Source organism: Ornithorhynchus anatinus, chromosome X3, assembly GCF_004115215.2.
Source record: "Ornithorhynchus anatinus isolate Pmale09 chromosome X3, mOrnAna1.pri.v4, whole genome shotgun sequence".
Lineage (NCBI taxonomy): Eukaryota > Metazoa > Chordata > Mammalia > Monotremata > Ornithorhynchidae > Ornithorhynchus > Ornithorhynchus anatinus.
Window position 1 is genome coordinate 12,538,122 of NC_041751.1, and position 13,418 is coordinate 12,551,539.

The window sequence follows — 13,418 nt, forward strand, 5'->3', positions numbered from 1 at the left end:
TACTCACACAATGGGACCATGTGAAATGTTACTTGTTTTCTGTCCTAAAAATACATTAACAGTGGAATTAGCAGTGAGCACATAGGCTAAACTATTAATGGATTATCTTTAAAAGAATAGACAACATTTGATATTTGCTTCCCTCAAAAGATAATGTGTGCTGAAATGCTTTCCTAGAGAGGATGGTTTGGATTACATCTTTGGTGGACAGCTAAGTAATCACACACCTCATTTCAGTGGCCAATAAAATAGATGACATATTAAAAAAGAATCATGATAGATGTAATGGAGAGAACTGAAAAGTTTAAATATTTTGTCCTGGTCATGAAATCCTGGACAAGAACAGGTGTAGCAAGACTAAATCTCTCCTTACCAACTGGAAAAACTCAACCACACCCGCTTTTTATTATGAAGTTGAAACCCACCCACAGATAAGTTGTTTTTTAATTGAATTTTTTTTTTTATGGCACCACTCATTTGGGTCTTCCAGGTATTTTGGCCCCCATCTTCAAGACTGGAAAAATGAACTTGCTTGTAGGTACACAATTTCCAGAAGAAACTATATTCCAATGTTTTACACAGAAACTCCAAAGTCAAGAAAAAGACTTGCCTAAAGAAGAACTCTAAAGAACTCTGCCTACTCCTGCAACTGGCAGGGACCCTCTAGGAAAGGCATTGAAATTGGAGACTCTCAGATTTAGTACTTTCCCTTCAATCTGGCTGATACTCTACCCAGAAAAAATGGTTGAGCCCAGTTAAATGAGATGGGAGAAAAGATTCGGGGTCACTCTAATGAACAGGTTGGGTCTACATGGAGCAGGAAATTCTGTCTGCTTTCTGTATTCCTTCATGAAAATAAACTGAGCCAACAAAACCCTGATAAATTAGAGAAGAGTCTTCAGCAGCAAGAGGAGCACTCGATTCATATTAGGTAGCAACAGTGATTTACTGTTATTTATTCACATTCATGTCTGTCTTCCCCCCCTAGACTGTAGGCTCATTACAGGTAGGGAACATGTCTGTTAATTCTGCTGTACTGTACTCTCCCAAGTGCTTAGTACAATGCTCTCACACAGTAAGGGCTCAATAAATACAACTAATGGAGTGATTAAAGTACAGCAAAGAGGAAAGAACAGACACTACCCTAAGAGGTTGGGTTTCTGCTCATTTTAATTGATTCTAAGTGTGCCTTACCACCATAATTAACATTAATCATGCCAACTTCCTCATGAATCATGATAGGTCAGTTTTATTAACCCATTCTACAGGAGGGGAAACTGAGGTAGATAGCAGTAAGTGACCAAGTGAATTGATTATGCAGAAATATAACTAGCATGATAGCGGGCTCCACCCACACAATTACACACTTCTTGCTGTAAAACCTTAAAACCCCATCCCTGCCAAAGTCACATAAGCACACAGTGCATTAAAGGTCCATGGCCTCCAAGGTCATTCTAGTAAACAAGGTCACACACTCACTCTCTCCTGCAGCTACATAACCCAAAGGTTGGGAAACAGAGGCCCGTCCATACTAGCTTGTACCTAGTGGCTGTTAAGAGGTGAAGCGAGCAGAGTTGCACAACAGCAACAGAACAGAATGTGTCCCTTTCAAGTTGGAATAACCTGGTTAGAGCCCGCTGCACCAGTGACATTGTCCTGGATAAGGACCACTATCACTCTGTTCCCAATTTGTTTATGAAAAAGTCAGTGAGCCCCGATGAGCAGAAAAAGGTGTGACATAGGCCACCTGCTTCCCTTTACTACACACCTACATGTGGCTCTCTCCCTTTACTGCTTAAGATGCTGGTTTACAGTCACCAATTGAAACACTCATGTCAACCTAGGGCAGCAAATTGTCTGAGGAGTTGAGTTTAACATTGGATTGCCTACATTTTTATAGCCCCCTTACAAAAGGTTTGCTTTGGGGAAAAAAAACACACAACACACACCTCAATACTGTACCCAATAAAGAAAGAAAATCAATATTCACTTCTCAGCAGCCACAAACAAAAGCAACCTCAACAAGCTAGTCTAAGTGTACTATGAAGGAAAACAAATGCTGCCGAAACAGAGTGCAGTTCCAGACTTTCTAGAAGTTATTATACTACCAACAACTGGGACCAAAGAACAAAGCGAAACATGAAAAACCAGCCTCAACAGCAACTTTTCTAATTAAGTGCTGAATGTATTCGAATTAAATGGGACAGTGGGAGTGACCTTTATTTAACAGACAGCTTGGAAAGGTATATTATATTTAAAACCATTGTCATTTAACCAATGCTAATTGAAGACCTTTTGTATTCAACTATTTATTCCAGAGGACCCTAATACCAATGTAAATAAATACGTTCTTAAGTGTTTTATCAACTCCGGGCTACCTACTTAATATCTTTCCCTTGAATAACAGAGCATTTTTATATCAATAATTCTCCAAAATATCTTTAGAACATAAAGCATTGTGCAGAATTTACACAGCTAGAGGCTGAAATACTACCCCATTGGTATATTTAGAACACTCAAATGCATTTTAACTAAAATGTTAATGTAGTCCGCTGACAATGCTTGAACAAATCCTTATACTGGGCCACTTCCAGGACGTTCTGTTTCCCCCTCTACCCTCTAACCTCCTTATGGGAAGAAATCATGTCTACCAACTCTAGGCTCGGCACATGAAAAGTGCCCAATAAATATACTGACTGAACATAAACTAAGTCACCACTCATGGGCCTAAAGCACTATTTTGATTGAAACAAAGTTTGAGTTACGCACATTTTTTTAAAAAGGCAGTTCTATGTCCGTGGTTATAAATTAGGTGCTCAGATACTGCTGTGAATTTTTTCCTTTTTATTGCTCTGGGCTGAGACACCATTACACCAAGTTTGTGCCCGGAGCAAACTTTCAAAGGCTTACTTACAGACTGAAAAAGCAGGCTCCCATGAAATGCAGACACAACTTTTACAACAGCGAGGTTGTAAAAAACTAATGAAGGTAGTGATGAAACTGAAACCTGACTGGGGAGTTTAATGCGCTCAGCTTTTTCACTCCAAAAGCTTGATTTGAAGTCAGCAACTGTCATCTGAGTGGCACAAGTTTCTTGCCAGTCCGTGATAAGATCCTAAGTTCTATTTAAATCAGGCAAGTAGAGGCAAGAATGCTTTCCTTGTGCTGCAAACCCAAAGAGATACAATTAGACAATTGCTTAATGTGTCCGCTCTAGTGCACAACAAAACACACTCATTCTAACCACAATTAACACCCATTTTCTTATTATGTGAGTACTTATACAACTAATGTATACAAACACAAATTTGACTTTTTCCATATCCCTGGATGCTGCTATTAGTGGAAAGCTACTATTCACCAAGGACAGGCTGAATCTACACAAAAAGAAGTGATTTAGATAATTATACAGTTAATTTGATCAATTTAGAGTCTGCATTATCTGATTTGGCTGTCTGAAATGGATATTTTTTGGCCTGAATTTCCCAGTTTGGCTCCTTCAGTGATCAAATTAACTGGATAATTATCAACCTCAACTTCACTTTGTATAGACCAAGTCTCTCCTGCTGCTATAAATTATCTTGGGAATAGTTGTACAGAACCAGGAGTAAGTCCTTCCCTCCCCCACCATTTGGTTACATGAAAGGGTGACAAAGTCTTGTAGCTTTCTCGTTGCTTTTAAGTGTAGAAGAATTTTGACCTGTACCTGAAAATACAATGCAATACCTTGCCAAAATTCATTAGAACTTTTACTACTCAGGGTATTTACCTAAAAACCACAGTCTATTTTTATATTATATATATATATTAAAAAAGGCAATTGCAAGCTGTATGCTGAGATTTTAGCCAGTTTAATGTTTTTAATTTACTATGCCTGGGCTCTTGGCATATGCCTTGCATATTCAGCCACTCTGAGGTTAAGAGAAAAAATGTTAATTCTTATGGGTGGGAGTTTGGATATAGATTAAAAACCTAGCTGTTTCACTGACTGATCACGTGAAATAATATCATGTTAAAAAGGGAATTAAAAGCTTTGAGTTGAGATCAAAGTCACATGCATCTACCACAGATGAATGTGCCAAAGTATGTCCTGCTGTTAACACTGAAGGTTTAAAAAAAAAAGGAAATGGTCATTCTTCTCACTAGTGACTTTGGGGGATATCAGGAATTATGTCAATTTTTCAAGTCCTTTAGGGGGTTGCAGGGCTGCTTTCTGCTTCTATTTCCACAAAGGTTCCTTGCCATTCCTCTATAATTTTATTTTCTTCCTGCCAGGTGAAAGCAAATGAAGAATGAGACATCTAACTTCGTAAGTCTGAACCATCTGTACTTTCCACAAAAAAACTCAAAGCTTTTCTGTTAATGTGGGAACATAATGGTAAGATTGACAATTAAACTTCTTTCATTTAGGAGAGAAAGGGAAAATGACCTGTCTGCCCTGCAAGTCAACTCAACGTTGCCTCTTAAATCGTACAACTTTCACTCGAACAACCTTGTCATTAAAAATAGTTTTCCCGCAGTAGTCTCGAGATTATTTGATATAAAATGAGTTGGGCAAACCAACTCTGAGCTACAAACATGCAACTCAATTAAAAAAAAACCCTTACTACAAAATGAAATGAAGAGTTTGGTTTTTAACATCCCCAGGTGTCTCCCCTAACTGTTACCATCGAGAGGTTCAAGGGGCTTCCAACGGGTAACCTGTCAGTGAAAATCTTGAAGAAACCCTAGCAGAATCCAAAAATGAAGCTGCGGTTTGCCCTAACTTTGTGAATAAGTTTAAAAATACTATATTGTAAAGTTTTAAGGCCTGTGTCTATAAAGAAAGTAACATGATAGACGCTTAGTGCAGTGGTCTGGACATAGTAAATCCTCAATTAATACCATTGATCGATTGGATGAACATGCTGACTGACCATTAAGTTAAATGACAGGGTGGGCCCCCTTAACTTCCCTTTAAAAACGCTTTTTCTCCTAAAGCATTGTCTCTGTCTTAGCTCCCTGTTTAAGACTGTGCGTTTCTTTTGTCCGATCACCTGTAATTATCCCAGGGCACAGTGGATAGAGCACACACCTGGGAGTCAGAAGGTCATAGGTTCTAATCCTGCTTCCACCACTTATGTGCTGTGTGACCTTAGGCAACTCCCTTCACTTCTCTGTGCCTCAGTTACCTCATCTGTAAAATGGGGATTGAGACCGGGAGCCCCACATGGGACAGGAACTGTGTCTGATTCGATTTGTTTGTATCCACCCCAGCGCTTAGTACAGTGCCTGGCAGATGGTAAGCGCTTAAATACCAGAATTATTATTATTATCCCGACACCATCCCATTTTTCCAACGCAATATGGGATCCAGGGAGGTTAGCCCGGGCGTTTTGGGGACTTTCTGCCCCAGAGTAATCTTGCAGGACCGACACCTCTCTCCAGGTCCTAAAATGGGCAGCCTCCAGGCCCTTTTGACTTATTCACCTACAAGTGTGTGTGTGTATATGTGAGAGAGAAGAGTGTGCATGAAAGACTGTGTGCGTGACTGTGAGAGTGTGTGTGTTTGTGAGAGTACGTGTACTTGTGAGAGTCTGTGTGTATTTGTAAAAGTGTGTGTATTTGTAAGAGTGTGTAAGAGTGAGGATGTGTGTCAAACCATCCCGAGCCAACTGCCTCCACAAAAGGAAACTCACCTTCTGAACATCCTGCAGAAAAGGAGACAATGCCAAATCTTACTCATCCGGAGGCTCCTCCCCGGGGGGGGGGGATCCGTTTTTACGCGACTTTTCAAAGTTCTCTCTGTCTTTCCCCGGAATAAAAGGAGAGGTATGCAACGGTGTGTTTGGGGGAGGAGGAGGAGGCGGTAGGCCGATCTCCTTAGGCGACCGCAAAAGACGCTTTTTTCCCAGGGTTTCAGCCCCAGCCCCCCAGTTGCGCCTCTCCGGCCCCTTCATCCATCCAGGCTATTTACTGAGCGCTTCCTTCCCCAGCCCCTGGACTGAGCGTTTGGGAGACGACGACGGGAGCTAGGGGACACGTCCCCCTCCCACAACCCAATGCCCTCTCCCGAGCGCTCAGCACAGCGCCCCGCACCCAGGAAGCGCCCAGCACATACCATCAAACGGAGGCGCTGCCGGGACCAGGGGCACACCTCGGCCGGGGTGGCCGGAAAAAGAAAAGGAAATTCCGGCCCCGACTCACCTCCGCCAAGAAGTTATCCATGGTCGGCCGAAGTCAGCGGCGACGAGAGACGGAGGGAGACTTTGCGGGAAGCCCTCCGACCCCGGGCTTTTAGGGCTTACATTCCCGTCGCGCTGCCATCCCGGCTCACGACTCCTTTTCCCTCTTTTTCCTTTTGGAGGGTGGAGGGGAGGTCCGTGTCCCCCCGGACGGGATCCTTTGTCTCCTCCTCCGCTTTGCCCCGACGGGGGAGAAGGGGTTGCAAAGGGAGAGCAGCTGGGAGCGCCTGGCGGGGAAGGGAGGTGGGAGGGTTTTTTCTTTTCTTTTTTTTTTTTTTAAAGGCTCCCTGCTCCGCCCCCTCCTCCCCGCCCCGCAGGGGGAAGAAAGGGGATAGAGAGCCGGCGACCGGGGGAGGAATAAAAAGGATAAAACGGAGGAAAGGTGCGCGCTGCTGCGGGGCTCCCCCCGTGGGAATGCGCGGCGGCCGCTCGGCCGGGCCCGGGCCAGTCCTGGGGGGGGGAGGGGGGGAGGGGGGGAGGGGGGGAGGGGGGAGGGAGGGAGGGGGGGAGGGAGGGAGGGAGGGAGGGAGGGAGGGAGGGAGAAGCCACGCCCCCTCGCTGGCGCCCACCAATGGCAGCGCTGGATTCTGGCCGGGCCCCGCCCCCTCTGCGGGACTTTGGCTGGGCCCTGCTGCGGGTCCTGCCCCCCGCCTTAATAATAATAATGTTGGTATTTGTTAAGCGCTTACTATGTGCAGAGCACTGTCTACACAGCCCTGGGGTAGATACAGGGTCATCAGGTTGTCCCACGTGAGGCTCCCGGTCTTCATCCCCATTTTACAGATGAGGGAACTGAGGCCCAGAGAAGTGAAGTGACTCGCCCACAGTCACACAGCTGGCAAGTGGCAAAGCCGGGATACGAACCCATGCCCTTTGACTCCCAAGCCCGGGCTCTTTCCACCGAGCCACGCTGCTTCTCTACCTAGCTGCAAGCAGCGTGGCTCGGTGCAGGGAGCCCGGGCTGGGAGTCCGAGGTCGAACGCTCCCATCCCCCCGACACTCGTCAGCTGGGTGACTTTGGACTAGTCACTCAACCTCTCTGGGCCTCCCTGACCTCATCTGTAGAATGGGATCGGCTGCCAGCCCCGTGGGGGACAACCTGATTACCTGGCATTTACCCCAGCGCTCGGAACAGTGCTTGGAACATAGGAAAATGGGAATAAGACCGTGAGCCCCATGGTGGACAGCCTGATTACCTTGCATTTATCCCAGGGCTTAGAACGGTGTTTGACACATGGGAAAATGGGAATAAGACTGTGAGGCCCATGGGGGACAGCCTGCTTACCTCGCATTTACCCCAGCGCTTAGAACAGTGTGTGACACATGGGAAAATGGGAATAAGACCGTGAGCCCCATGGGGGACGAGCTGGTTACCTTGCATTTGCCCCAGCTCTCGGAACAGTGCTCGGAACATAGGAAAATGGGAATAAGACCGTGAGCCCCATGGGGGATAACCTGATTACCCTGCATTTACCCCAGTGCTGGGAACAGTGCTTGACACATAGTAAAATGGGAATAAGACTGTATTGAGCCCCATGGGAATAACCTGATTACCTTGCATTTACCACAGTGCTTGGCACAGGAAAATGGGAATAAGACTGTGAGCCCCATGGGGGATAACCTGATTACCTTTAGAGAAGCAGCGGGGCTCACTGGAAAGAGCCTGGGCTTGGGAGTCAGAGGTCAAGTGTTCGAATCCCGCCTCTGCCATTTGGCAGATGTGTGACTGTGGGCAAGTCACTTAATTTCTTTGTTGCCTCGGTTACCTCATCTGTAAAATGGGGATTAACTGGGAGCCTCACGTGGGACACGTGATTACACCTGATTGCCCAGCCCTCAGAACAGGGCTCTGCACATAGTAAGCACTTAACAAATACCAACATTATTATTACCTTGCATTTACCCCAGCAAGCGCTCGCTAGGAGCAGTGCTTGACACATAGTAAAATGGTAATAAGACTGTGAGCCCCATCTGGGACAACCTGATTACCTTGTAATTCCCCCAGAGCTTAGAACAGTGCTTGGCACATAGTACAAGTACCATCATTCATTATTACAATTATCTAGGATGGGGGGGGGTTCTTCCCTAATCGGCTCCATAATAATAATAACAATGGTATTTATTAAGCGCTTCCTATGTGCCCAGCTTTGTTCTAAACACTGGGGTAGATACAGGGTAATCAGGTTGTCTTATGTGCTTCTCACACTTTTAATCCCCGTTTTACAGATGAGGTAATAATAATAATGTTGGTATTTGTTAAGCGCTTACTATGTGCCAAGCACTGTTCTAAGCACTGGGGTAGACATAGGGGAATCAGGTTGTCCCACGTGGGGCTCACAGTCTTAATCCCATTTTACAGATGAGGGAACTGAGGCGCAGAGAAGTGAAGTGACTTGCCCACAGTCACACAGCCGACAAGTGGCAGAGCTGGGATTCGAACTCATGAGCCCTGACTCCAAAGCCCGTGCTCTTTCCACTGAGCCACGCTGCTTCTTCCCGAGGTAACTGAGGCACAGGGAAGCGAAGTGACGCCCACATCATACAGCAGACAAGTAGCAGAGTGGGGATTAGACCCCATGTCCTCTGACTCCCAAGCCCAGGCTCTTGCCACTAAACCATGCTGCTTCTCTGCTCCACCTAAAGGATGATCCAGATGCTCGTTTGGGGCAGTTTTTTGGTTTCGTTTTGATGGGAAACGACTGGATCCCCCTCCCCACGTGTTCTGAAACTTTATTCGATAAGGAGCATTTCCAGGGGAAGAAAGGAGAAATGGGTCCACAAATGTCTGATCTGCATTGCCTCTCTGGCCACGTCACTGGATGCGAAAGAAAGCAGAGCGGTTAGCATGATCCAAGGCTCGGTTTGTGTTTAGCGTTTCCTCCCTTCTCAGCTCAGGAAGACTTTTTCTGACTATGTGCAGGGCAGATGGGGTAAGAAGAGGGAAAGCATAACTAAATCATATAAGATGCAACTGCTGCTCACCAGATCCTATGAATCAGTCGGCCAATTGACTGTATTTATTGAGTGTTTGCTCTGTGCAGAGCCCCGTACTAAGCACTTGGGAGAGTACGATTTAGTGGGTAGACACGATCCTTCACCACAAGAAGAATATGGACTAGAGAGAAAGATAGACATTCAAATAAATTACGGATAGGGGAAATGGCAGAGTGTAAGGATATGAGTGCTGTGAGTCTGGGTGGGGTAGTGTGAATATTAAGAGTACTTATAAGGTGCAGACCCAAGCTGATAGGTGAACCAGATGGTAGGGCAAGGTAATGTAATGTAGGTAAATTGGTTCAAGGCACTATGTAGGACGGGGACCAACATGGGGACATGCCCAAAATATCCCAGCCCTGCCACTTGCCTGCTGTGAGACCTTGGGCAAGTCACCTCACTTCTTTGGGCCTCAGTTCCCTCATCTTTAAAATGGGGATTAAGACTGTGAGCCCCATGTGACACAGATACTGTATCCAACCGGATTACCTTGGATCCACCCCAGTGCTTAAAACACATAGTAAGAGCTTAACAAATACCATCATCATCATCATCATTATCATCATGTGGGCTTCCAAAGATGACAGTGGGTCAGAAGTGATCCATCAGCAGGGTGTCAAGTCAGGATCTCGAAGCTGAGCTGCCTTGAAAGTTGCAGTGAGGGATCGACCCAGGAGAATCGCTCTTCTGCAATACTTTGTGTGCAGTCCCAACCTCAATGATTTTAATAGAATCAATTCTGGTGAAAGGAAAAATGTTCAAACTTTCTTTCTTCTAAAGTGCTTTGACTAAGTTAAATGTAGAGTGGGAAAATGTGTTAAATGACTAGAGAAGGAATCCACCGTGACCATTAGAACCTGAGTTTCCAATGCAGAATGAAAAAGAGAGGAGTTAGCAAGAAGTCGGGCTCAGCTTTGGCACTGGTCTCAGCAGAGATGAAAGCCTTAATTCATTTTCCAACTCAGGAGCTTTTGCATAATTGCATTCTCCTCTCTCAGTTTTCTTACTTAGATCCACTTCAGGGGCAACTGCTGGAAGCAAAACAAAGTTTGAATCCCTAATATCCCTCATGATGTGACATTCCAGCCCGTTCAATAGAGACAGTTAAGTGTCTTTCAGAGTGATACAAGGGCACCGAATCTTGAAACATCACTCATGCATACTGTCCTCTTAGTCACTTAACTTCTCTGTGCCTCAGTTTTGTCGACTGTAAAATGGGGATGAAATAACTGTTCTCCCTCCTACTTACACTGTGACCCCATGTGGGACAGATACTGCGTCCATGTTCAGCACTTAACAGTGCTCAACACAGAGTACATGCTTAACAAATGCCATAATTACTACAGTTAATTATTATTTAACCTCCTGGACAACAATTCACTGTCTGGTGTTCTGGTGGCCTGAAAGAGTTAATTCACTTTCTAGAATCCTTATGCCAAGGATTGGATTACGTGTTTTTTGCAAGGTCCGGGTACCTCAATGTGAAGCGGAGAATAGGCATGATAATTCAGGCTGGGAAAAGAGCCAGATCATCCAGGTCCAAAGTAGAATTTTGTTGCTCTGAATTCTCCTGCTGGGTTATGGGAAAAGAACGAAACAAGATCTCTATCCTCATGGAGTTTAGAATCTATGTGGGAAATTAGAAAACACAGCTAAAAATAAGCATAAATGAGAAAGATGTACCATATTTACCCATGCAACTGCCTCACTTATATACATATATATACATATATATATATATATATATATATATTTTAAGAATCCAAAAATAGGACAGGAGTTACCTGCGGAATGAAGTTTAGCAATAAGGGGAGCAGGAGAAAAAAGAGAAGGAAAGAACGGGAGAAGGAAGTGAAAGGTCAGAAGACCCTTGAGACTGCCTTTTTTAATTTTTTCAACTCTCTACCAGGAGCTGCATTCCATAGACTCTCAATGAATTAATGGTCCCTTCTCTTCTCTTCAGCAAGAATCTCACTGGCCTGAGCCTGAATCTGCAACTTCAAGTTCTGAACCTTCTCATCTTCTCACTCCCAGGAGCTCCAGTATTCTGTTTACAAAACTAATATTTTAGTTCCCCCTTAAAAATTGGTTGGGGACAGGGGACACAATTTAGGTGGTGATGGCAATTATGGGAGCAAAGAGGGTATATTCAGGAGTTAACTGGAGTGTGAAATAGTTGGGGTGTGTGGACCGTAGCTATATGGAGGTAACCTGGGAAGGCTTCATGAAGAAGATGAGTTTCGAGCAGGTTTTGAGGTAAAGAACAAATGTGGTTTGGCAGAATGGAGTGCCAACGATTCACTTTATGTTATGAAGGCCTGACCTACCACTCTGTCCCAGTGTAAGTGTATATAAAATTCAAATCTCCATGGGGTCACTTGCCTCTCATTGCACTAAGTGTCCTGCCACCAAGAGAATATGGGGTAGTGAAGGAGGGAGGAAGACTAAAAAGATGCGGTTTGAAACTGTCAGAGACGATGGGAGTGGTGGAAACTGTAAGGAGGATGAGGGAGATAAAAGGCTGAGGATGAGAGACTGGGAGGCTGGAAGATGAGGAGGCTAGATTGTAAACTCCTCCACTAAATTATATTTTGTAATAATCATTTGTTACAAACTTAAATATTGATTTATTCCAGCTTTGAAGTCAGATTTCAATATTAAACATTTGCTTTATTTTACATCTTCATATTCAAGCTTAACAAAAGAAGATGATGACATTTAAGATGGCCTATAGTGTTTGCTTTAAATATTGAATTTTGTCTTAAACAAAGATAAAACTTTTTATAATTGCCACTCTTCTCTTTTAAGGCAGATATTTCCAAGAGAAAATGTTTCTCATAGCTGAGACTAATCATGAGATTTCCACAGGAAGAGGGATTTTTTAAAAACAGTATAATAATCATAATAATAATGGTATTTGTCAAGCACTTATTATGTGCCAAGCACTGTTCTAATCACTGGGGCAGACACAAGTAATCAGGTCTTCTGGTACCTGTCTCACATGGGGCTCACACTTTTAATCCCCATTTTCTAGATGAGGTAACTGAGGCTCAGAGAAGTGAAGTGACTTGCAAGGTCACACAGCAGTCTTGTGACAGAGCCTGGTTTAGAACCCAGGTCCTTCTGACTCCCAGGCCCAAGCTCTAGACAATAGGCCAATGCTTTTGTATGAATATGATGAAGACATAAAATCAGATACTTGAGGGAAACTATTTCAAATCTTCCCAGCAGTGGCAATTTACACTTGTGTGTGGATTTTTCCTGTTGGAGTGGCTGGAATAGTGCTTTTGGGAAAGTAACTTCTACAGAAGTGGGGGAACTTAATGTTTCCCATTATAAGGAAAAAATGCAAGCAGTAGTACCCATCCAAGATGGCCATGAGATCTGGGTAGGCCTGGCTAGGGATATTCGGCGTCCAAAGGACACCCCTGTTCACCTCCCCTCCTGTTCCAGACAACATCATCACATCACAAGAGAAGCAGCGTGGCTCAGTGGAAAGAGTCCGGGCTTGGGAGTCAGCGGTCATGGGTTCGAATCCCAGCTCTGCCACTTGTCAGCTGTGTGACTGTAGGCAAGTCACTTAACTTCTCTGTGCCTCAGTTATCTCATCTGTAAAATGGGGATTAACTGTGAGCCTCACGAGGGACAACCTGATTACCTTGCATCTATCCCAGCGCTTAGAACAGTGCTCTGCACACAGTAAGCGCTTAACAAATACCAACATTACTATTATTAAGTCATTGAGTACCTGCAGAGCGTGATACAATGATGTCATGCCAAAACCTGTTAGAATCTGGGACTTGTAGCGGTTCTCCAGTGGAATCTCTGACCCTCTCTCCTTCCCCCACCCCATCACTCCAGAGCCATGGTGTCACCCTCCCAGGAAGGGACAGGATGGGTTATCGACTCAGACTGGACAGTTCAAAAGACTTAATCTTCCTTGCCACAGTGCCCCTCTATGCCACTATAGCCCCCCTGCCCCTTCTGGCACTGCACCGAGGTGTTGGCTTTCCTTGCATTCCGTCTGAGGCCAGTGTGGCCTAATGGATAGAGCCTGGGTCTGAGAGTCAGAAGGACCTGGGTTTGTGGCTCAGTTGGAAGAGCCCGGGCTTGGGAGTCGGAGGTCATGGGTTCGAATTCCGGCTCTGCCACTTGTCAGCTGTGTGACTGTGGGCAAGTCACTTGACTTCTCTGTGCCTC

The 13,418-nt window shown here is 44.8% G+C and overlaps 1 protein-coding gene across 1 annotated transcript in view; it reads right to left on the reverse strand.

Annotated features, from left to right (window-relative positions):
• The window catches only part of MYO10 (myosin X), a 170,288-nt gene extending 163,764 nt beyond the window's left edge, over window positions 1-6,524 (reverse strand). The window contains exon 1 of the mRNA XM_007655516.4: window positions 6,187-6,524. Coding sequence (XP_007653706.1) covers window positions 6,187-6,207 — 21 coding nt within the window. The 5' untranslated portion in view covers window positions 6,208-6,524. The remainder of the gene's footprint in view (window positions 1-6,186) is intronic.
• Between the last annotated feature and the right edge of the window lie 6,894 nt (window positions 6,525-13,418).